At 43.1% G+C, this 25,081-nt stretch overlaps 1 protein-coding gene across 1 annotated transcript in view; it reads left to right on the top strand.

The window, feature by feature from the left end:
* Positions 1–25,081, top strand: part of TMTC1 (transmembrane and tetratricopeptide repeat containing 1) — a gene marked incomplete at its 5' end in the record, with an annotated part of 44,865 nt that overhangs the window by 10,720 nt on the left and 9,064 nt on the right. The window contains 2 exons of the mRNA XM_010018207.1: positions 13,959–14,102; positions 20,482–20,590. Coding sequence (XP_010016509.1) covers positions 13,959–14,102; positions 20,482–20,590 — 253 coding nt within the window. The remainder of the gene's footprint in view (positions 1–13,958; positions 14,103–20,481; positions 20,591–25,081) is intronic.

Below are 25,081 nucleotides of genomic sequence, written 5' to 3'. Positions count from 1 at the left end.
TGAAATGCCTGGGGTTGTGTGTAGGTCTTGCAGCCTCTGCTAGGTCCCTAGATGTGATGGCTGCATTGAAGCAGTAAGGAAGATGATGGTTGTGGGACAGGCAACATGGTGGTGGATATAGTGGAAGATCCTAGACAGGTGTCTTGGCTAAGAACAGATTTCATATCCAAGCTGTTTACCCAGCCTCAGAAACTTTAGCTGTGCAATCACAGCTCTGATCGTAGACCAGTTACTCTACAGTTAGAGAGAAGGAAGTATATCTAATATCCTGACCAGATTTTGATGGTTCAGGGTAATTTTGGTCACTGGCCTGACCTGAAAATGGAAGAACAGCTGGGAAGCTGGATTACTCTCTCACTCCATGAATTTCCTCATCAGGGAGCAGGCAGACCAGCCACTGAAGTGCTAACACAACAAGCTTCCCTGGTTTCCCCCAGGTATCTATCAGTGGGTGTCTGCTCTCTAGTTGAGATGGCATCCACCTGGATCCCAGATTACAGAAAACACAAGCTACTCAAGAGGCTTTGCTATCCTGCGGCAGCACTGTCAGAAGTAGGGAAGATCAAAATATTGTTATCTGCTTAGTGTGCGGTGAGAAGATCAATGAGGGAATTAATAAGGAAATGGAGTCAACAGGGACATGGACTGCCACCACCCAGGAGCTCCTGGAAGGTAGGAAAGAGAGAACACATGCCTCACACTGGCTCTGTCTGAGGCACATGTGCGACGGCTCATCCACCATTCTAGCTCACTTCTAAAGCTTGTGCCAAATTACAGTGTAAGGTCTGCTTGATCTCTGGTGAATGACTTTAACTGTTTGCTAAACAAAAGTGATCCTGTCAGTCTGCACTCAGCTGCTTCAACCGCTTGCAATTACCATTCCACCAACGTAACGATGCGCTTCCACGCGCTGCTGCTCTGCCAGAAGTGTCAGTTGCCATGTAGCTGCTCAGCAAAGCAACCCATTGCTCCTGTGAAGTAGGTAGGTGATGTTGTAGCTAGAGCTGTGGGAAAAGATGTTGAAGTGCATACAGGTTATGTAGTGAAATAATAACAATTGAGACTAAATCCTTGGAAAGTTGATCCCCGGTGCTTTAATTGCTTGCTCCCATTACTGCTTTCAAAATCAGGTGGGTCCTCTGCTGGCACATGGTGTACCTCTGTTAACTTTAGGGTGGGTAAGTGTTGGAGGAGAATGTGCTTTTTCTGACAGTGAAACTGCAGAACAAGTTTCCAAGACAAACTTGGCAACTGATTCCAACAACCAGTTGTTGATGCTATTGCAGGTGGCCTGTCAAAAAACTCATTCCCCAGCCCAGGGGCCAGTCGTACAACACCCTGACCTAGCCAGGCTTAGGTAATTAATGCAGTCTAATTATGCTGTCCAAGAGTGGGGGAAATGAAACTGAACTGAGATGCAAAAATGGAGAAAAACATTTGAATTGGAGATGTGGAGAATGAAAATTAAAAATTCTGTGTATGTAGGAAAGGCTCCTCCTGTATGCTGGGTTCCTAAAAGGGGAATGATGGAAGCAGAGCTCTTTGGAGATGTAAGATGAGTTATCTGTAAAGCAGACCTGATGAACAGCTGGCGTTCTGCAGCTGCAGCAGTGGGTTATAAACCTTTCAGCTTACCTTCAGTAAAACAAGAAAAACACACTGCTGGATTGGACTGCTTCACTGGTTTGCCTGACATATGGGAGTGACCCCAGGAGATACTTGGGGTGTTTTTCTTGCAAAAAGCAAAGGCCAGAAATACTCCATCTGAGATGTGAGGTGACCATGGCTGCTCTGAAAGCTGGCCTTAACGTCCTTGCTGCTGCTTCTGCTGCAGGTTTGTGGGTGCTGCGAGGAATTTCAGAGACCCCCTGCTCCCGCAAATCAAACAGTCCTGGTCTCGTCTGGATCAAAACTTGTCTTGCCACTCTTGTGTTCGTGAGTGTGAATGTGAGGTTGTGCAACCTCACGCAAATATGAAGAACAACTCTGATGTGCTAATGAAGACATTTTTGCTGTTGTTGATGGCTACCAGGCTTTTCTCCTGCTTCTCCAAAGCCTTGTTTGCTGGACATTGCTGTTGTTTTATTGCTCCTCAGGAATGCACGTGTGCTGACATGCAGAGAGAAAAACAGCAGAGCCTTAAAACCCATTTAATGAACATTTGTTGTGTCTTTAATAACCCTTTAAACAATGGGGGGAGGCAGAGAAATTCACCTTCCCTGCTACAATTGCACTTATTTAAAGTTTTAATTCCCAAAGCAGCTCTGTCTTACCATCTGTCTCCATGCTGGTTGCCACGGCCAGGCTTCCCATGGATGGCAGATCGATGTAAGGAGCAGCAGGTAGGGCTGAAGGAGGTTGCTGGGTTTCTTGCTGGAGATGAGTGAATAAATGTGCTAATAACAGTTCTGTGCTATTCAAGGTGCATTTCTGTGTCTGGTAAACATCTAAAAGCTCAACATCTAAAACTTTACATTTGCATTTTTGCATATGAAAACATATATATTTGTCTTTAATTAAAAAAGTCAATATTGTATTTAGGTTATTAGTGGGAGAGAAAGAGTTATCTGTGTGCAAAGGCTGATACTGTGACCATCAAATAATATAAATGGTGGAATCGTAACTGGATTTTTTCTTCGTAACATATTTTTGCTGGATGAAAGTCACAGAAATGGCATTAGGGGACTGAAAAAGGAAAAGTGATGGAAAGAAAGAAATACAGACAGTAAGGCAGGGGCAGGAGGGACTCAGGCTGGCCCTGCAAGCATCAGGCACCTCAGGGCAAACCAGCACTGCCCTCCGGAGTGCTGCCCTTTCCTATGGAGGCACGGGCAAGTGTGTGAATTGTCTCTTACCATCAGTGTAATACCTGATAATATAGAGTTCTGCAGGAAGTATCCGTCATATATAAAATACTGTGAATGCAGTGGTGCGTGTACATAAGAGTGCACACATCTGCAGTGTGCCTCTGTGTGTGTATGTGTCCATCAACAGGTTCATAGCCATAAGCTCCCCTTGGACTTTCCGTGCAAAATGCTGCTGACCAAACAGAGCAGGGAAGGAGACCAGCCTGCCTTGCAGAAACCTCCATTCTTCTTTGTGGCATCTTCAAGGGAAGGGGGCCTCTGGCCAGCAGCAGGAACCCTTGGGCTGTCTTTCTTGGCAGCTCAGGGAGCCGCTATGGTGCTCAGCCTTGAGAGGGAGGAGAGAATGGCCCAGGAGGCAGATGAACCAGTATGAAAACACTTGGTGCTGTGACATGTGATGGGGCTCTTGCGGAGCTTGCAAATACAGGTTAGGGCATTGCGCACACATGGAAACTGAGAATGCTGGTTTGTGGCATCAAGAAGTGTCACAAGATCATGTTTATGTATACTCAGTACTTGAAAGTAGGCTAGATGGAGGAGGAAGAAGGAGGAAGCAGTCTGGGTACCATATCTGTGTCCCTCACTGAGGGAATAAAACTGGTCCATAACATCACTGGAATGGACAGAAAAGGAGCAAGCGAGGCTGCTCTTTCTCCTCACTCCACTTTAGAAATAAAGCCCTAATCCTGTAAGGGAGACTCAGGTTTCTTGCTAAGCTTTCCCACTGGGTTTTTATATATCTTAAATCAACAGTATCTGGGGTTGTTTAAATTCAGTTAAATTGCACTCTCCATGCAGTAAAAAAAATTCTGTTCATAAAGCCCTTTGTGTGTGTGTGTGTGCCTTGAAAATGCCTCTCAGCGTGGACTGCAGGTGGCCTTGGATACCGTCTGTGATTTATTTCTGGAAAGAATTAAAATACCAGCACCATTTGTTAGCCTGTTTTTACAGCGAGTCAAAAATGTGCAGCGCTGCTTTGCTGTGACTGCCAGGGCTCTGTTTGCTCCCGAAACTGTGAGTGCCCTTCTGACACTTAATGGTACTTAGGTCAGGCCCTTGGAGCAAGCCCTCTGCTTAGGCACTTGGTGTAACATCTTCATAGAGACTTCACAATATGCACTGTATTAGTGGGTGTTACAGACTTGAGGCAGATCACATCCAAGCAGTCAGAAACAGCTTCGCATGTTGTTCTTCTGAATTGTGCTTTGACAATAGGCTTTCCGGGTAATTGGTGCTCCTGTGTATGTGTATATGGTGGCTGTCCTGAAGCTAGACAGAACTGTTGAGTAATTTAGTAGTAATTGATGGCTGAGAAGGTTGGCTGATAATTTGAATTAGAGACTTAATGGCCTTTACAACACAGTGCATGGGACGACAGCCAAGTTCCTTCAGCCATTTATTTGTTCTCTATAAAGTGCTAATCCCTGCCGGTTTTGGGGTGCGCTCCACCTCTGCTGAGTTTTTCTGCTTTTTTTGTGATAAAATATTAATTCATCAAGGCATAGGCTTTTATTTTCTCAAAACCCAAACGGATGTAAGTGCAACCATGAGCCCTGATGCAGAGGGCAGTATGTGTGCAGTGTAACTGCGCTGGCAGTGGTGGAAGCTGCTACATATAAATGCATATATAACTTGCCCCTGGACACTGGTATTTACAGCCAGGGTCACTTTCTAGACCATGGCTTCTGTCATGGGTGCAGGTCCTTCTACACTGTCCCTTAGGGACTTGCTGGCTTTTCAAATGCATCTTCTTGGAGAAGAGCCCCTATTAGCTGTGAGAATGACTGCTCTGTAAGCTACCTCAGACACTGCATCATTGCTCTGACTTCTTAAATATGGGGAACTGATGCTAAAATTATGGGGAATGGAAACTGCTTCCCTAATGAAGCTGCAAAGCTGTTTTCTTATTGGGACAAGGCATCTGTTTTGATTTTTATGTGGGCTGTGCAGAGAGAAACTTACGGCTGTATTACGCAGGTGTTTGAGTCTCCTTTTCACTTTTGGCTAACGAGAACCTCACATCCAAGGGTTAATGACTTGATCCCACAGTTATTTCTTTTTCCCTAGCCGTCTGTCCTTGTCTTTATGAAAACTTTGATCAAAGAATGACCAGGTAGCACTTATTATCGTTGTGCTAAATCATCAGAGATTTGCCTTCACTGCTCTTTACCAAGGGTCAGCAGAAAAATTGGTTCCCCCCGCGAGTCTGTCAAGGACAACCTTCAGACGTTCTGTGAAGGCTTGGCAGGAGTTGTTGAGGCACTCTGCTTATCCCCAGACTTTTGAATGGCCCTTTTGAGCAACTTGGACAGTGTTGAAATGGGGCTGCTCCGATTTACACCTTAGACTGAGGCAACCCGCAGACATCTTGGAGACAGCAGTGATTACGGGTGGCGGTGTGGGGCTGTACAGCTTCCTCCAGCTCCTCTTAACCTTGGGAGATCATAGGTGTGATTTCATCCCATCTGCTTCTGCGAGATATAGGTTGTTATTTCATCCTCTCATTTGGTGGAAGAACTCACCCCATGGTCTCCTGTTTGCTGTGGTGTCTCTCTAGTTTCTATGGGCTCTATGGATGTGCCTGCGCTGTAAGTCAGGCACGTTGTGAATTATTAGTCCTTTGCTTGGCTTGAATGATTTCTGGGATTTTCCAGGACTCACATGGATCCTGCATAAATTCTTTATGTGAGAGGATAAGCAGGCAGCCCAGTTTGATAACCTCATATTGCCTCAGCAATGCAGGGAACATGTGAATTTAACAGGAATGGTTTTATTTATTTATATTTAGCTGTGATGTTGTTTGACTTAAAATCCTTTTTTTTTTCTTTTCAACTGTAACTCTTAAGCTTCTACCACTGCCCAAGTTGGAAAATTTAATGAAAATTCTTAAATTGTAATATTATTTAATGTGCTGCAGGTTTGTTTTTTAAATGGCATGCTTCTGGATGGGTTTTTTCAAAGAGTTCATTGGGCTTTTGTCAACTTACAGATTAAATCTATTCAGCTTCTCTTCCCCCCCCCACCCCCCCCATTTCTGTCCCAGAGAGTTTTCCCTCAATATTAGGGTACAACACATCCCTGTGCTCTGCCTTTGGGGTTCACCCTGGTGAAAGGGCTTGGTGGTAGGGTGCCTGTGGGCTGCTGTTCCTGCCAGCTGGGTGGCCAAGCACGGGGAGAAGCCATACAGCCAGGACCCTTCTTCCTTATGCTGATCCCTGGCTGCAATTCAGCACTTACTATTTATACTGAACTGGCCTCTGGAGATCCCAGCTGAGATCAAGATCCACTGTGTTGGCAACTGACTGAAGCTGGAGGTTGTCATCACCACAGGGGACTTGTGCTGTGAGTGAAGAGGCAATAATATGGGGCAAGGAAGTTTTATTGTCACTTTAGTGATAGGGCATGGACACCCTGAGAGACAGAGTTGTCCTAGACCACATGGGAAATGTGGCAGAGGTGACCACCATCTCTCAGTGTCTACACTGTAGCTGCTAAGTGCCAAAATGTGGGTGACTTCTGCCCACCAGAAGGTAATAGAAATTTAGAATCATAGAATCATAGAATGGTTTGGGTTGGAAAGGACCTTAAGATCATCTAGTTCCAACCCCCCTGCCATGAGTAGGGCCACCTCGCACTCGTCCCCCAAGGCTCTGCCCCCCCTGGCCTTGAACACCTCCAGGGTTGGAGCATTCACAACTTCCTTGGGCAACCTGTTCCAGTGCCTCACCACCCTCACTGTGAAGAACTTCTTCCTTAGATCTAATCTAAACTTCCCCTGTTTAAATTTGAACCCATTACCCCTTGTCCTACCACTAGAGTCCCTAATGAAGAGTCCCTCCCCAGCATCCTTATAGGCCCCCTTCAGATACTGGAAGGCTGCTATGAGGTCTCCATGCAGCCTTCTCTTCTCCAGGCTGAACAGTCCCAACTTTCTCAGCCTGTCTTCATACGGGAGGTGCTGCAGCCCCTTTATCATCCTTGTGGCCCTCCTCTGGACTTGCTCCAACAGCTCCATGTCCTTTTTATGGTGAGGACACCAGAACTTTACACAATACTCCAGGTGAGGTGTCACGAGAGCAGAGTAGAGGGGCAGGATCACCTCCTTTGACCTGCTGGTCATGCTTCTTTTGATACAGCCCAGGATACGGTTGGTTTCTGGGCTGCAAGCGCACACTGAAGCCGGCTCATGTCAAGCTTCTCATCAACCACCCCCCCCCAAGTCCTTCTCCTCAGGGCTGCTCTCAATCTCTTCTGTGCCCAATTTGAGGTAGGCTGGAGTACCCAAGGCTCTGGCAGGGGACCCCCTGCCCTTCAGCAGCAGCAGGGAGAGGACAACCTGGGTGAGTGTCTGAAACAGTTATAGGCATTGGTGATCAGGCACTCCCCCACTGACTTCTTGAGCAAGACCTTTATCAGGACCTGAGCTGGTCCATGTAACACCAGTGAAGACTCTAATGGGACCCGCAGAGCTGCTCAGGGATACTCAGAGAGCCGCTGGCACATCATGCTGGGGTGGGATCACTCCCTGTCTTGTTCCCAGTGTTGTGTCAGGCCCTGAGCCGGGCCAGGACTCAGCTGAGTATTTGGAAATGGGTGTGATGTAATACCCAACCTGTGTACAGCCAGGAGTCTGACTGCTTTGTCATGCTTTCCCTGAAGAAGATTATGCCTGAGGCTTCCAGTAGAACCTAAAAGCGTTAGATCTCTCACTTCTTTTCCAACAGGGTTTCCAGGTTGGGGTTTGTTCTTTTTTAAATATAAAAAATCCCAGCCTGCCACAAACCTTCTGCCAAGCTGAAGGGTGTTACCTTTGAGGAAATATTGATGCAACTACAAAAACTCTTCAAAAGAAGACCAGCTGCTGCTTAATATTGCAGGATCATCTCTCCCTCTATAAAAGGAATTCAAATGCTGCAAATTGAAGGTTGTTTTGAGAAAGACATAGGATCTGGCTCCATGACCCTACATGTCTCTACATCATGTAGATCAGCTCTTAGAACAAGGGGCCACACTCGAGGCCCAAGTTGTTGCTAGTGCAGGATCGTTCCCCATAGGATGACTGGTCTCAAAATTATACCAAGTCAAGTTTTAATTCAGCATGAGATAGAGCTTTATTGAGAACTATGTAGATGCATGAACATGAGTGTGAGGTAACATTAAGACTGGAAAATTGGCTTGAAATAGTATACCGAAATAAATATAAAATGGGCAGTATAAAAATTTGGCACAGACAAAACGTTATTCATGTAACATTCTTATTTTTGTTGGCAAAATGATGCCAATAAAATATTACAGTATATGTTGGAATGGGGCAAAACATGCCTTAAAAACTAGTCGCCATGCTGCCAGCAAGTAATTGGGCATGAATAATTAAGGCCTGACTGGGTGCTTAATCTGGCTAAAGTGAGCCTCGTGGATGCTGAGCACTGTGGTAGGGTCATGCAGGCATGGGGAGAGCTGAAAGCAGACAGCAGGGAGGTGTCTTACGCTATGGAGGACGTAGGAGAGGAGGTCTGTCCCAGGGGTCTTCAGCCTCTCTTTTTCTCTTAGAACAAGAGAGGTAACACAACCTGTTTTGTCATGGCAGCTCAGCAGCGGTAATTAATCACAGCTGCTTCAAAGGGGGAGCATTCCCTGTGAATGCTAGGTTTTAAATGCATTCTTTAATCAAAAGATGCATTAACAAAACTCAGGCATGCTCATTCTTCCCAGCTGAATAAGTTGCTGATTTTTCTTTTTAGCAGAAATTAGTGTGCATGGAGCCCCTTTGAATATTGTGCAAGGTAATGCAGGCAGGTTTTTTCTTTCTGTGTTGCTTACAGCTTTTATAATGGTTTTAAGGACTCATGTTTTAAGTCACTGGGAACAGGCCTATCATCAATGCTTGGAGGGTGGCAAGGGGCCAAGCACTGGGCATCGAAGAGAGTCACACCGTGGTGTGTGACATCTCATGGCTGTCCCAGCTCTGAGAGGTGACTCTGGGCTGCTTTCAATAACCTCTTTCACCATGCAGTGGCTGTGGGGGGCTGCGTGGAGCCCTGAAAGCTGGCGTTGCAGCCTTAATTGCACGTTGGTCTGGCCCCATCCCCTGTTGCTCTCTGCCCCCGCACAACAATGGCTGTGCAAAACCCACATAATGCTCTTATGAGCAAGTGGGGAGTTGTCACACTAATGGCTTTTGCCCCCTGAATACCTCTGGCACCAGACCAAGGGCTGTTTAAAGTCAGGACTGGGAGAAGAGCTTGCCAGTTGCTTAAGTGGTCTCTCTCAATCCGAATTAAAAGAATTAAAATTCTTGGTGGATTACAGGCTGTAGTCATGACAACAAATTCCCTCCCTTTCTCTTTTTTCTGGAATTGTCTTGTAGTTCAGATATGGTGCCAGACAAAACCCCTCAAATTAAAGAAAACATGTTTCAGGTAATAGCAGCATTAAATTAAAAGGCAAATTAAACGGTCATCAGTGTTTTGATGACTCTGTATGGTTTATTACTGGTACCTTCTTGAGAAACTGGAAATCTGTTGGCTACCCAAGTCAATAAGGCTTTTGTTTGGTGGTATTAGAGGGAATTTTGCCAGCCTAAAAGGAGTGGGGATAATTACTAACAGGACTTCTTGTGTAGTGTATACCTGTAATAGCTAAAGGGAAAGCTGCTTAAATTTATTCTAACAATTGCAGATACAGCACTGGAGGAATCATTTGAATTATTCATTCTGCGACAAGGAAACATCCCACTTGTCTTCTCTTTAGAAATGAAATCCCAGTCTGATTAAAAATACACTTTTATGGGTTGGTTTCTTTTTTCCTAGAGCAATTTTGCCATTTCAAAACTTCTATTATAATTACCTGTGAATGCAGCTTTTTAAAGAAAATTATTCTGATTTCTAAAAGAAAGGAGAAACTGGTTTTTTTTTTTTTTACATGAACTGTTTCTTGTAGAATAAGTTTAATGAAATTCAGCTTTCTTTCATAAATAATGCAGCACTTGCATTTGATTAGGTGAGGCCTAGAGGAATTTCAACCTAATCAGATGCATAGCAAGAAGGATATTGCCTGCAGACTGTTACCATTATCAGTGGTGGTGGCAAGGAAAATACATCTCTGTGTGTGTCCAGATAGAAAGCTTTGTTTCTTGAGAGAAGTCGCAAAACAAGGCATATATGTTCCAGCTGATTCCTTGCATCTCAGTGTCCTGACTGTTTGTAAAATAAGGTCTGGCTTCTGAGTATTGTCATTATTGTGGCATAAAGAGACCTCAGGTTAACTGGAGACCTCCTTGTCCTGGTAATGTGTTTCTTTCTGACCCTTCCAAAATATAAATACATGGGGGAAGAGACAATCTTTGCATCAGAGAGCTTATGGTCAAAATAATCAGAGTAGACATTGCGAATCACTGGGGTCAATTCCAAAAGTCTTGAGAAACAGCACAAGCCTCCTGATAACATCAAAATGGAGAAAAATGTTCATGTGTCTCCATTCATTAAAACAATAGCTCACATACAGCAAACCAGTTTGCAAATGGTGTATCTGCAACTTTTGCAGAAACGTTTTGAGAGTTCTTAAGTGAATGTTGCTTTAGTTAGTTGTTTGTGGTCAACTTTTACACAGTTCTGTAAATCCAGCCACAAGACTTTGTTCTACTCTGGTTTTATCCCCGGGAAGTCATTAGTAACAGCAGTGGGTGTGCATGAACAGAGGGTAGTTTGAATAAGGCCATTAGGGCTTTAGTCAACATCCATACTAACAAATAAAAAAGGGTCTGGTCCCCATTCTCTAGCCCTGAGGCCGGGTGGCATAAATTGACCTGCAAGTATTCAGTGTTTGTATCCTTTGAGAAATAGTGGCCAAACCCAGCTTGGCTTCTGGGACCAAACCCTGGTCTGGACTCAGCCCAGGACCACTCCTGGAAACTATTTGAGAGTGGTGTGAAAGCGTTAGGAACCGTGTTAATAGTACAACAGCATGGATGGTCATGGGCTTCGGCTCTGGCTCTGGTTACTTGCCTAGACATGATGCTCTCTTAAGGGCTTGGTTATGGTCAACTCAGTTGAATGGCATCCTGCTCTACTGCCTTAAAGTAATAGTCCCAATAAAGCTGTAAAGAACTGAACCCTAGTGGCAAAACCCAACACCATTGCCTTATCTCACTGTGCTCAGATTTTTCTCACAGTGTTTGTTCAGGTATGTAAAATTGCAAATGTCAAAAATTCTACAGGCCAGATGCTAAGTGGGTTTAAGCTGACATTTTTTGCTAGCTGGGAGTCTGGTTTTTCGCTCACATTTCTTGGAAAAGCCAATGAGATGTAATGAATAAATGTAAAACACAAGAAATAGGGCCCAGGATACATGGGAGATGTACTTGCATCCTATGATTTGCTGTCGAGAGGTTTCAGCACTGAGCACAGAAGTGTATTTATGGAGCTGCTGGTCAGAACTGTGCAATTTAAAGGTGAACTCAGTTCCCTTTTTTAATCTTGAGTTTTCATTCCTCTCCAAATTGGTGCAAGGAAATCTTCTGGGCCTAAAATGTCATGGGAGCACCAGAGGCCAAGAACAGAATTAATTTCTGAGTTTGAGAGCAAAATCATCAGGTTTAGGGTTGTAAAATGTTAATCTGTTTCTTGCCCAAGAATTTTCTGAAATACGTTTGCCCACTTATAGCTGAAGCAGTTTCATGTCAGCATTAGAGCTGTTTTTATGTGTGAGTACTGTCAGAAGTAGTGCACAGCTTTTATCACAGCCAGCTGAAAAAAACAGCCTCAAAAATATAATTCCCAGACCTTTTGGTCCAAAACAATGCCAAAATCCCATGATAAAAATGGGAAACAAGGCTGAGCCCTTGGTCATTTGCCCTAAGGCAGATAAGACATTCTTCACTCAATATCCAGGTCAAGGTATCACATATAGTTGCTTCCCAAGTGCTGAAGAGCAAGCAAGCTTGGTCCTATTGCTCTCCTGCTGCTGCTGTGGAAAGCATTTCTCCTAGCTTGCTTCAGCTGGGGAGGTTTAGTCTTGATGACCAGTGGGTTTTAGAGCCAAGGTCAAGATCGAGCACTATATCCTCATCACTGTCTTGTCCTTCGCTGATGCTTATCCTTTGCTGATGCTTCCCCAAGTGCAGGCAGCCTCTCACATCCCAAAATGCATCAGGCTCAGTGGGTAGCTTCAGAGATGGAAAATGATACTATTCCTATGCCAAATGGAGTCTCACCATGAATTTCCTAGTCTGCTCCTCTGTGAAAAAATCAATTGGGGAACTCTTCGAAAATTACTTGAGCAGCGAATGCAGGTAGTGTGGGTGAGTGGAGACCCTGGACAATGCACCTGAGGGCCTGCAGCAGAAGTGGTTACGTCTGACAGACAGGATGCTTATCTGTACAGGAGGGAGGTTGATAGACTCTGCAGTCATTAGCTACTATGAGTGGTGGTCACTACATTTATCGTCTGTCATTATAACGGGTTTAATAAGTAATCCTGGGCTGGTAGGCTTATTGTTGGATTAAAAAAAAAGACTTTGGGCTCTTATGTTACTTAGTTGTAGGAAACATCCTGGGTGCATGTCCATTTTTCCTGGAGTTCCCTCATGCGTTCCCAGCTTCACCCCTAAGTAAGACTGTGCCAAAATCACTTATGTGCTGTGGAGCAAAAATGTGACTGATACAAATGTTGCAGCAGTGTATAAAATACTAAATTATTCATGGTACTTAAGCACAGAAAATCCCAGGGCTGAACTGACATAATGAAAAACTCCGGGCAAAAAAACCCACCATGGAAAGTCTTAGATTAAAAACAGTTGCAAACTTTAGATTCAGACTATATTATGGAGTCTTAATCCTTTCTTCCTTTAAATGCCACTCCTCATGCTGTACCCTGAGCTATCATAGCCGACTACTTTTAATGTCATTATCCACATCACTTTCCCATGAACAGGGACCTAAGGCAAAGAAATGTCAGATGTCTTGTCCTCATTTAAAACAGAAAATCTGCAGTGGCAGCGGGATTTGTGACTAGGTCTTCTCAAACCAAAGCATTGCCCATCAACCTCCTTCCTCCCTATCATGAATGATCATCTGGAGTTCAGTGGGCAAGCACCTGTGCACCATTTCATACCAGAGCATTGGACCTTCTCACACAGTTGGTCTTCCTGCTTGCCTGGGACTTGTGTGGGCTACAGCCATAGATTTATTTCTTTATTATAGTGAATCTCAGTTTTCACCCATCTATGACACAAAAGGTCCTGGGTGCTAAATCTTACCATGGTTTACTTTCTCCTCTGGAGTTTTCTGGTGGAAGACCTCCAAACCAAAATATTAATGTAGGAGCACAATTTTAAGAATTTAAGCAGCTGAATGGACCTTGACGTGCTGGTTAATTCATGGAGAACTTCAACAGAGATGCACTTGGGCCAACAGGTAGTGTTGTAACTGAAACAGATTGATGTGAAGATCAACAGATCAGTTAAAAGAACCAAACCACGTAGTAAAAAAGTGTAACTAGAAGCTTAGGGAATTCATACTGTTATGCAGTCTATTTCCAGATTTTTGTATCATTTTGCTTGGTCCTAAAAACATTGCTCAAAAGCTGATTTCAAGTTTCCTTTTGCACTTTATTATTACTTCTGTTGTGGAAAACTGATTTTAAAAAAACCCCAACCAAACAACAAAGCAGATTAATTAAAACTGTTTTGTTGGTTTTTGTATATTTCAAAACATATTTCCATCGGAAACGTATTTTTGACAAAGCAGTTTTAGCTTGTTTGAAAAACATTTCGCATAAAAACATTCAAGCTGCTTTAATCATTTTGCCTTTTGCTTGGAGGGTAAAAGAGACTTTCAGAAGTGTTCACTGTTCCCTTTTGCCTTGGAGGCATACAGGAACTGTAGAAGAAGATCTGATTTACAGTCTCTTTGGGAGTTGAAAAGGTTCCTCAGGGTCCTATCAGGACCTTCAGCAAATGAAGCGAAAACAGTGTTTCCTAGCTGACATCCTTCCCTTTACAGAGTGCTGAAAAGCAGTGTTGGCAGCATTAGCAACCTCAGCTTTATTTGTCAATTAGTAAATATCTGTAACGTGGTATTTCATTTTTCCTAGGCTGTACCCTCGTCACGCAAGTGCTCTCAACAACCTGGGGACGTTGACCAAAGATGTGGTGCAGGCAAAGGAGTACTATAGACGGGCCCTTCAGTTAAACCCTCAGCACAATCGAGCTCTCTTCAATCTTGGCAACCTGCTCAAGTAAGTTGAACACAGAACAGGCACCAAGGAAATTCACATTTTCTCAACTCACATCACCAAACTTAGTTTTTTCTGCCAACTGGTGAAGGATTTGCATTATTTCTTAGTGCCAGTCAAGAGTGCCAGCACAAAGGTGAAGTTTAGTTTGGATGTCCTTACGCAGTGTGCCACATCACTTCAGGTGGTATTTACAGTTGTGTTGCAGTTGGAGGGAATTCACTTGTTCCAAATCAGGCAACAAAATGAGGTGCCTAAACCCAGCTGGTCACCTGAGATTGGTGGAGAGACTGAAACTCAGATCTATACAAGAAGCTTTTCCAGTATGATAAGGAAGAAGTTCTTTACTGTGAGGGTGGTGAGGCACTGGCACAGATTGCCCAAAGAAGTGGTAAGTGCTCCATCCCTGGCAGTCTTCAAGGCCAGGTTGGACAGAGCCTTTGGTGACATGGTCTAGGGTGAGGCGTCCCTGCCCATGGCAGGGGATTGGAACTAGATAATCTTAAGGTCCTTTCCAACCCAAACCATTCTATGATTCTATGACAAGTTCTGCTAGGGGTGCGTTAAAAAAAGGTGAAATATCTCTATCCTGCATTACTGTGTTTTACGAGCAAAAAATACCTTGTTTTTTTGAGGATAGCATGCTATCTGCTGATAGAACTACATGAACTATAGTAGTAAAAATACATTTTTTCTCATATAAACTGCACCTATTTTGCTGGTAATAGGTCTCTGGTAAATCCTTTAGAGCAGGTTGGGCTTTAGTGTTGGTCCGGTTTTAAAGTGACACTGTCTCATCAAAACACACTTGATTTTTCTGGTTCTGAAATCTTTGAATGTGAGTTTATATAAAGGATATTATGTGGATTGCTGAAGTTCTGCCTGGTCTGTTCAGCAGTGGAGAAGTTGTCAGAATAATACTACAAGTAAACATGATGGTCTGAGGTTAGAATATGACAGATGAGTAATTCTTAAATAGAAAGTGGGTGAGGGTTTTACTGGAAATATTCTTTCACAAGAAAGAAAAATGGTGACAACAGTCTTACTACAAGAGAAATGGAAGGTCTTTGTATTATTCATCAGATTTGGTTTATTGAAATTAATCTTCAGTGGCAATGGTTTTTAAAAATACATACTGTCCCTTTAATTCATCATGTTTGCCTTAGTTATTATTCTCTGTGTTGTTTTCTTTTTAAATATAAAATATTAATACAAAAGGATATAAGCCAGAAGCAGCACCGCGACATCTCATGTCAATAATGTTTAAATCTGGCCTGTTGATGGGCTCTTTATGACCCAGCAGATGGGTAGAAGCTGGATTTGTTGCACTAGCAAAGCGCAAAGCAGACGTGGGAAAGTCTCTTAGAACTGCTGTTTGGTTTGTATGCAATATGTTAAGGTATTGTGTCTCCTTTTGGGTTGTATGTGCTCAGCATTGCTCAGTGGTGCCATACATTGTGGTTTTTAAAGGTGTGTGGTGCTTGTGCTAAACTCGTTAGAAGAAAGCGCCCAGGTTCCACCCATGAATGTACAGGGACATGTAACGAAAATGTCTGGCATAGGGAATTTCCAGTTGAATTCTGCTGAGTCCCTTACATCCACCCCTACTCATAGTGTAGAAATATGGTGGTGGATATTAGATTTCACCTCCTCTGGAGTGCTGAGAAAGGGGATCTCCAGGATTTTGGAAGGATGGGTTTGCTATTCCCATGTGGGAATCTGCCTCTTGTTATTTCTTGTAAATAAGCTCTCTAAGCATCAGTTGCTTGTGATTTACAAAAATCTGGTTTGAGGACCACAGGGTTGAATTTTAAGGTTTTTTTTTTCCACAGAAGTCCTAGATGAAAAAAGATGTTTCCATTTTCTGTTTGCCCATAATGAGGACAGCTATGTGCCAGAAGATGAATGTTCTCAGGAAGCATTGCAGAGTAATGGCTGAATAAGCCTCTGGTTTTGTTTACGTATCCTAAAATAAAATTGTATGTCATCATATTCTTGCTTAGAGTAAATATTGGAGAGTAGATAATTAAACAATACCAACAGATTTCTTAGTTAAAATAGACCCAAAGATGGCCTACCTTAAAGTGAGCAATCTCTCTGCTTTCATGGTCCGTCATCAGTGACACAGAGCAGCCTGATGCTGCTTTCTCGTGTTTTGTTTTGAAGCTTCCTATTATATAAATATTTAACTTCTCTATATACATTCATTTTTTTGGAGATACACCATGAAAAACTGAGATAAATATAATTCAGAATACCTCACAAATGTATAGTCTGTGGGATGTTCTGTAAAGAGACAAGAAATAAAATATTACGAACACTTGAAGTAAATATTTATCTCAGCTTTCTGTTGCAGGAAGAATGGGAGAGAACTTCTTATTTGCAGTACTGTATTTATCCACACCTAAAACACTCCAATATTCAGTACACTATTTCTTATAAAGAAAAGGCTTGTAACTCTTACATGCTTTGAGTGTGTTATTGTTTCATTTCCAAAGAGAAAGTGAAATGCCTAGAAACAATGCCACTGAAACCCTGAGTTTGTTCAAAGGACTCCTGTTCTGAATGTAGAGTAACACATAATGTGTCCTGTTGCCATGATTTAGTCAATGTTTAGCAAAACCATTTATTCAAGGGAAGGAGGACTGTCTGCTCTCTCTGATACAGGCTTCTGGATATGTATGTGTGTGCATGTGCTGACACAGGTTTGTGTAACTGCCTGAAGATGCAGATAGATATTATGTGTATTGAGATTTAAGATCTTTTAGAGAGTGAAGCATTCTGTGATTCCTCCCTTCCATTTAAAGAAGCAAACTGAGTGATAATGTTCAGTGGCAGTGCATCTAGCTTTCTGGATGGTCTCTGGTTAGGATACTCTACATTGCATGAAATACTGTAGTTATCCATCAGTATCACATACACATTGTAGCCTGTTTCTTAAAACAAAACAAAAAGTCCAAAACAACAAAAAATCCGAACTCCGGCAGTGTCAAATTTATAGCAGATTAAAGAAATAACTTAGGTTGGAATGGACCTCTGAAGATCCTTTGGTCAGTCCTGCTGCTCAGAGCAAGTCTAATTGGATCAGGTTGATGGGGGCTGCATCCATCTACATCTTGAACACCTCCAAGATGTAACAGAGATGCCACAATCTCTTCGTCCAACCTGTTCAAGTGTTTGACCACCTTTGTGGTGAAAATTATTTTTCCTTATACTTAATCAGAATTTCCCATGGTCCTACTTGCATCTGTTGCTTCTTGTCCTGTCACCATGCACCTGAGAAGAGTTTGGCTCTTCTCTCTATCGTCCAGCCGAATAGTTGCAGCCAGCTCTGAAGTCACCCCTGAGCCTTCTGTTCTGCAGGATGCACAGATACGGCTCTCTCAGCCGTTCCTCAATGCAACGGATGCTCTAGCCCTGACCTTTAGTGGCCCTGTGTTGGCCCTCTTGCACTGGGGAGCCCAGCTCTTGACAGACACTGCTCCAAATGGAGTCTCAAAAGTATCATATAAAGGGGAAGGATCACTTCCCTGGCCCCACTGTTGGCCTTCTTTGTCATGTAGGGTACATTGCTGGCCCGTGGTCAAGTTGTTCTCCACCTGGACCCCAGTCATCCCCAACCTGTGCTTGTGCACGGGGTTATCTCACTTCATGTGCAGGACTTGCATTTGCTTTTGCTGAAGTTCATGAGGTTCCCATCAGAAGGCCTAGTACCTCTAAAAAGCAGCTCTGCCTTGCAGTGTATTGCCCACTCCCCCACTTTGGTGTCATCCACATAGTATAGATGAATGGCAAAAGAGTGCATCTAGATTATGTGAATCAGTTTTAAACCAGGGAGTCAAACAGGCTTAGAGGCTTCCTTTCAGGCAGGCAGAGTTAGACACTGCAAGCTCTCCTTGGATTAAGGTGTGAAACCAAGATAAGATGTTCAGAACCGTTGTGGAGCCCTTACTGAGTTCTGTGTTTCTGGCTTTAATACAGCCAATCTAACTTTACAAAATAAAACAAATCCTGACAGTTAAAAAGTCCTCTAGATCACTAAGTTCTAGGTTACTCGTCATATTGCAAATGAAATTTGCTCTGGGGCTATCAGCCCACACACAGCCCTGTGCATCACCAGACTTCTGTGGGGTGGTTTAAACTGATGCTTGTCCAGCTGCGGGGTACTTGCAAAAATATGGAAGAGATGCTACCAGTGGAAAGAGCTTTTTCTTGCTCTGAGTTCAAGCACGCTGATTGTAGAGGGCAGGATGGGAGCTCGAGTGGAAGAGGGAGTCAGGAGACAACACTGTAAGGCAAGGTATTTGGAGAAAAATCAGATTAAGTGATCATAGACTCCTCGTATCAGTTGAATTTGTTCTTCCCTCTTTCATAGCGAAGGTATACATTACCTAGCTTTTCCTGCCCCGGATCCCCAGTTTATGGTAAATTAGCGTATATGACTGTTCCTCCAATTCTCTGTGCTCTCCCAAACTGCCAGAGATTTATAAAAGCCACAGCCTTGATCCTGCAAAGTATTGGCCTTGATCCAGAAAAGCACTTCAGCCAGTAATTAATTTTCAACTTGCATACATAAAAGTTAAGTATACGTTTAAGTGCTTGGCCAGAGCACTTGGTATCTTGCAGGCCTAAGCCCTCTGAGAAACTACTGGATCTGCTTCCTGTAATGTAATTCAGTCTGTCACATAAAAAGATGGCTTAATCTTTCTCTCTCTACCCCCACTTTCAGGAGACAAACATTGTGCTTGAATCAAAAGGAAAAAGAAAGAAAGGCCATTTGGGAAAAAAAAGAGTAATTAAGAGGGCTGCCCCTTCTTCAGAGTGCATGCTTATGGGTAATGGGAACTTTTATTGCTGCTGAGTGGATCACTTAATCCTTTTATTTCTGTAGCTGGCATTTCCTAGGGTTTTTTGCCAAACATCAATACCTTTATAAAGCAGTCATCTGGTTTTGATTTATAAAAACGTGTCACAAAACTCTAGCCAAAAGTTTTATAAATGGACAAGCTAGCTAGTTTCTAATTAGTGTAGGAGAAAAGTGGTTATTTATTTGTTTATGCTTCATTCATGTAATTCATATGGAACACCAATGTAAGAAGAAGAAGAAAACTGGCTTTACTTAGCTTAATGCACAGGCAAAATATTCTTCCAGCTACACAACTAGAAAGGGGAAAATTCTGCAAAGCCACAGATATTATCAGCTGAAGTTTGCACCTTATAAACAAGATCTGGTTACTTGACCATGTCCTTCAGATGAAATCTAAAGCTAAAGCAGCAAGGTGTTCACATATTTTGTGTCCCAGAGCCCTTTGTTTCTTTTTGTAAGCCCTGCTATTCATATTCTTTATACAACCAGCACAAGGAAAATGTTCTAGTCCAGCTAAACATCCTTAGATGTTTGTTCACGAAACCTCATTTTTCCAAGGAAAGTAATACACGGAGATACTGGAGAAATGTAGCTCAAATAGGTAAACATCCTTAGATTTTTGTTCAGGAAACCTTTATCTGTTTTCCATGGTAGTTAATGCAGAGCAAATCTGGAAAAAACCCTAGCTCATGAGCATAGCCAGCTTTCTCTGTTCATAATCTAAGGATCTAAAGAGCAGACTACTGTAGCCTAATGATTGACTTACTAAGGAATTATTTAGAGGTCCCAGGCAGATTTAACTTAGCAATGTTTTAATTTTGAATAGGAATTTAACTAAGTCATAAGTGAATCTATAACAACACTCTTTGTCCAGGAACATTCATCCGTTCCTGTAGGGAATGTGACTTCCCAAGGACATTGATGGGAGGGTCTTGCTCAGTACTTCATGCCTGTGAACGCTTTTGCTATCTTATCCTTCATGTATCTTTAACTCCTGATAGGATGAATGCATAAGAATGTGATATATTTGCCATAAAGAGAAACACTGAGAGAATATGTATGGTAGGACTGGAGAAGTTTACAAAATCTAGTCTTTATGACTCAACAGAGAGAGCATGTGGCCTGTACTGCTAGCCTGATAGCCAAAATAGAATACTTTTTGTTCTTCACTATGTGGGGCTGATGAATGAGTTGTTTTGGGGGGTGTTTTGTCTTCACTGGGATAATCATGTAGTGCTCAGTATGACAGTCACTGTAATAGCAAACCAAACAGCAGATTCATTAAAGCCTATGTTCTCCCAGTCCCTGAGAATAGCATACGGAAACAGTGATGGGCTGAGGAGATGCTGGGTATGCACACTGCGGAGAGGATGCGCAAGTGAATCATTTAGTCTTTGTTGAAAAGGTCAAGCTGGGGACTTCCATGTCTCTTTAAAGTAGTTAATCAGTGGGATGACTTAAACATGTGCTTACAGGAACGTTTCTTTCTTTCTTTCCTCCTTCCCTGTTGTGCAGATCCCAAGGGAAGAAGGAGGAAGCTGTGATCTTACTGCGGGACTCCATTAAGTATGGCCCAGAGTTTGCAGATGCTTACTCCAGCCTGGCCTCACTGCTAGCCGAACAGGTAATGGGGATCACTTGAGCTCTCATGCCTTCTGTGTGTGTGCATCCACTGCTGCTGCAGCACCTCCTGCGCATCCCAACGGAGCACCCTCACCTTGCACACAGGCGTGGGTCCCCCGATGTCTGCAGAGAGCTCTTGGGCTGCGTTAGAGATGACTTTTTCAGAATGGGAGGCAACTCATTTTCAGTGAGTAATTACACCCACATGATGTGTCTCTGAATTAAATCACGGTTGAAGTTGTGAGTAAACACCCTCTCTGCAGCTCCCCATGTCTATGGTGAAGACTTAATCCATTGTACTTTGTTGTGACAGCAGAACAGGCAAGCGCTTCCCCCTTAGACACACATGCCTACGTAGGTAACTGGCCTGGGTTCAGCTACAGCAGTCATTTTTTTCTCCTTCTTAGTAGCTGGTGCAGTGCTGTGTTTTTGACTTTCAGTCTGGGAACAACGCTGATAACTCCGATGTTTTTAGTTGTTGCTAAGTAATGTTTACTCTGACCAAGGACTTTCTCAGTCTCATGCTCTGCCAGAGAGGAGGGGAAGCCGGGAGGAAGCAGAGCCAGGACACCTGACCCAAACTGGCCAAAGGGCTATTCCATACCACAGCACGTCATGCCTAGGATAGAAACTGGGGGGAGTTATCTGGAAGGCCCAGATCGCTGCTCGGGTCGGGCTGGGTATCAGTCAGTGGGTGGGGAGCAATCATATTTTGCATCAGTTGTGTTTATTGGTTTCTTTTCCTTTTCCCCTTTTAGTTTTATATTCTCTTCCCTTGTTATTTGCTTTGTCATTATTATGATGGGTGGTAGTAGTAGTGGTTTGTATTATACCTGAGTTACTGGACTGTTCTTATCTCATCCCCTGGGATTTACATTCTTTCAATTCTTCTCCTCTGGGAGTGGGGAGGGAAGAAGGGGGGAGTGAGCAAGTGGCTGCATGGTTCTGAGTTACTGGCTGGGCTTAAACCACGACAGTAACATTGAGATTTCATAATAAATCACTCCAAAGCCAGGAAGTGTCAAAAACCAGGTGGGCTCTGCAACCCAAATTCTGCCCCTTGCATACATGCATCGGGATATAGCCCTTCATGACTGTGGTAGATGATCACATACAGGGGATGGGAAGGCTCACTAGCTTTATGTTGCTCTTAATGAACAGCTGTTCAATATTTTATTTAACCTCATTGTTCAATATATGCCCCCAGGCCTTATTTACTGTGCATGGCCAAGGCTGTGCTCTGGAGGCAGGATTACTCATTTCCTCTCAGGCTTGTTCCCATGCTCATTACTCGGGGCTCTCCCTACTCCCTGTAGTTAGGTAATTTATTTCTACAAGGTCCCTGTGAGGTGAAATATTGCCCCCATGGAGGAAAAGGGAAATTGAAGCATGAAATGCTAGAGTTCAGAAGAAGCCACAAAGTGTGGGTGCCCATGTCAAAACCACCAAGCCCTGACTTTCTCCATGCCTGTAGCAAGAGATGACGGATGCTGCTTTGGGCGTTGCTCCCATGGGCTTTGGCCACAACCAGTGGCCCCAGTTTGGAGATACAGGATTGGGTGACAAGGTCCTCATAACTGCACAGCTCCAGTACACCTCTACAAACCTTTGAAAACTGATATTTTTCTCCCCCAAGTTTCAGATCTAGCTGTTCCATAGCATGATGTGCTAAAGCTTTCTATAAATGTTGCCAAATGCAAATACAGACAAAGCAAAAATATATCCTATTTCACTGTTTTCCATTGATCTGGTTAGTGAAACCTCTCTGTAAGGGAAGTGGATAAATTTCAGCAAAACTGTAAGCAGAGATCTTGTTCTGATTTAGGTTTCTTTAATGATGTAAGCACTCTGCAAAACTCATGTATGATATATGTGGATTTCTGAAAGATGTGCTATTTTATTTTCCATGTTAAATTACTTTCAAGGGACTTTCTTTACTGTGAGGGTGCTGAGGCACTGGCACATGTTGCCCAGAGAAACTGTGGCTGCCCCATCCCTGGCAGTGTTCAAGGCCAGGTTGGACGGGCCTTTGAGCAACCTGGTCTAGTGGAAGGTGTCCCTACCCATGGCAGGGGGTTGGAACTAGGTAATCTTTAAGGACTCTTCCAACCCAAACTGTTCTATGATTCTATGAAATACTTGACTATTATCAGTGTCAGCTTCAGGGGCATAGAAATGCAGTGTATGAATTGAAAGAACAAACTCATTGAATAGGGACTGTGTTTTGAATAAACCTGTCAATAAAGACTCTCCTGCAAGTATAGGAAATGAGTCCTCCACAGTAATACCTGGTTTTAATATTAATTGAAATAGTTAATTAGAACCATCGATTGTAAGGTCAACAGAGCAATAAAACAATTATAGAGCCCTGAGGCTTTCTGCCCAAAGCAAATGCCATTAATAAATCCAGCAATAATTCATCTGCTCTTACATATAGATTGCTCACCCTCTTGAGTACGTAGTAGGGAAAAAAGATAGTACTATTTCCTCAGAAAATAGCTATTTCCTGCAGGCTTTTAACACCTTCTCACATTCAGCCACAGCAGGTGGTGCCTGATTGTGCAGCTTCTGCCTCACACACTCACCTAGTAGGGGCTGTCCTACAAATACGTTCTGCTGCCCATGGCTGTGGCTGCAGGATCAAACCTTAACGCTGCATGCTTCCTAGAGGGGTAAGAGCAGAAGTTTCAGCATCTTCATCCCAAAGGATGATGATGGGATCCCATTTTTCAGTTTTGGGTTTTCCTCTTTGTCCAAGCAATCATGTCCAAAATGTCTAAAAATTACAAACCCATCTTTCTGTCTACTTGTGGCTCAGCGTCTGTCTCACAGCTGTAGGGGTATCTGGGATGCCATGCAGTTTGCAGTAGGCTGCATGGACTTCATCACTGTGGAGCTTTGGGGAAGAGAGCACAAAGTGGTTCCCTCTTGCTGGGATGTGATAGAAAGGGACTGAAGTGTCATGAGTGGCATGTTAAAATAACTCACATGAGATGGCCATGCCCATGACAAACTCCAGCTCCTCCAGCTTTGCACTAAGGATAAGAAGGGGGGAAACATGTGGACAAAGCCCAGTGAAATATTGCCAGGATTACCTTGGTTGGTCCCATACGGCAAGTTCCCCCCCATCTTAGAGGCAGTGAATCCAGAATAAGGCTTATTGGTCCTTTCCTCCTCAAGCTGTAGAAAGTGCCCATAAAAGGAATGTCCCATGCACTGGGGAATTAGCCTGTAACTCGATGTTAATTGCCCTTTTCTCTCCTTGATAGTTGATTCTGAAGCCAGAGCTAACACGGAAAAAACTACTGCCACATTGTATAAAACAGTTTGGCGCATTTGTGCCTTTTGTCATAGAATGATAGAATGGTTTGGGTTGGAAAGGATCTTAAGATCATCTAATTCCAACTCCCTGACGTGGGCAGGGACACCTCACCCTAGACTATGCCACCCAAGGCTTGCCCTTCTTACTGCTTTTTCTACTTGGTGTTGTAACTTGGTCACAATGTATTGTTGTTTTCCTTGTTTTCCATGATCACTGCAGTGGTGCTAATATCAGAAACCAAACCTTATTGTTTGCTAATTTCACAACTCTCCTGGTTCCCCAGGATTTACTCTGATGCACTTGAACAGCACCTTCTTCCCAGCCTGTGTGTGCATGTGAAAACTGAGCCATGAAAAAACAGACTTAAACCCCTTGGAGTTCAACTGCAAGATCCTCACATGCATAATTTTTTTTAATATCATAAAAATCTTTTATTTTTTGTAGCCAATCTTCTGAATTTTGTGAGGTTGATGAATGTTTCATGAGCGTCTGGGAGTGGCATTATAAACTGTTAATGAGAATCAAGCCTTGATGATTTTAGAGCGTTTCTTCCAAGAAGAAGAGATGCTGTGAGAAAGCTCTGGCACAAAAAGCTGGTCCCACCCATCCCAATTTCCGACTGTGCTTAATGCAAGCACTTTGTTAGAGAAATCATCGCAGACTCTGTGCTGAGCCTGAGGCATGCAGGTGCCAAAAAAGCAATGCAACCATGATGAAAATGCTAAAAGTGCTCAATATTAGTGAGTGTGAATGTTTTGCCATGGGACACTGCTAATCCCGTTTAACACAGCCCTTCCGTGTTTTAAAGATTGGGTTTATGGTCAGTAAATAAAATGAAGAAAACTGATGTATGTGCACACAAAGCCACATTCCTTGACTGAAAATTAAAATCAAGGGAAAAGAAATACAGAAATCTTTGAAAATATGCTGGTTAATGTCTTGGTAACACAGATGCTTTCTCAAGAAATTGCTCTCATTTTAGTCAATGCTGATGATAGCTACACTTTTCCTGACCCCTCAGGATAATGATGTCAAATTCACATAAATATATCCAGAATGTCCAAACTTAAGCACTTTTTCAAAATGTGTTTCTGTGTTTTATCACACACTATCTTTTCTGCTGGCTGACCTTTATCATGTAAATGTGAAAGCACTTAACCATGGCAAACT

The sequence above is a fragment of the Nestor notabilis genome, unplaced genomic scaffold, assembly GCF_000696875.1.
Source record: "Nestor notabilis isolate BGI_N333 unplaced genomic scaffold, ASM69687v1 scaffold13167, whole genome shotgun sequence".
Taxonomy (NCBI): domain Eukaryota; kingdom Metazoa; phylum Chordata; class Aves; order Psittaciformes; family Psittacidae; genus Nestor; species Nestor notabilis.
The sequence above is the reverse complement of the archived record's forward strand: the minus strand, read 5'-3'. Positions and strand labels throughout refer to the sequence as shown.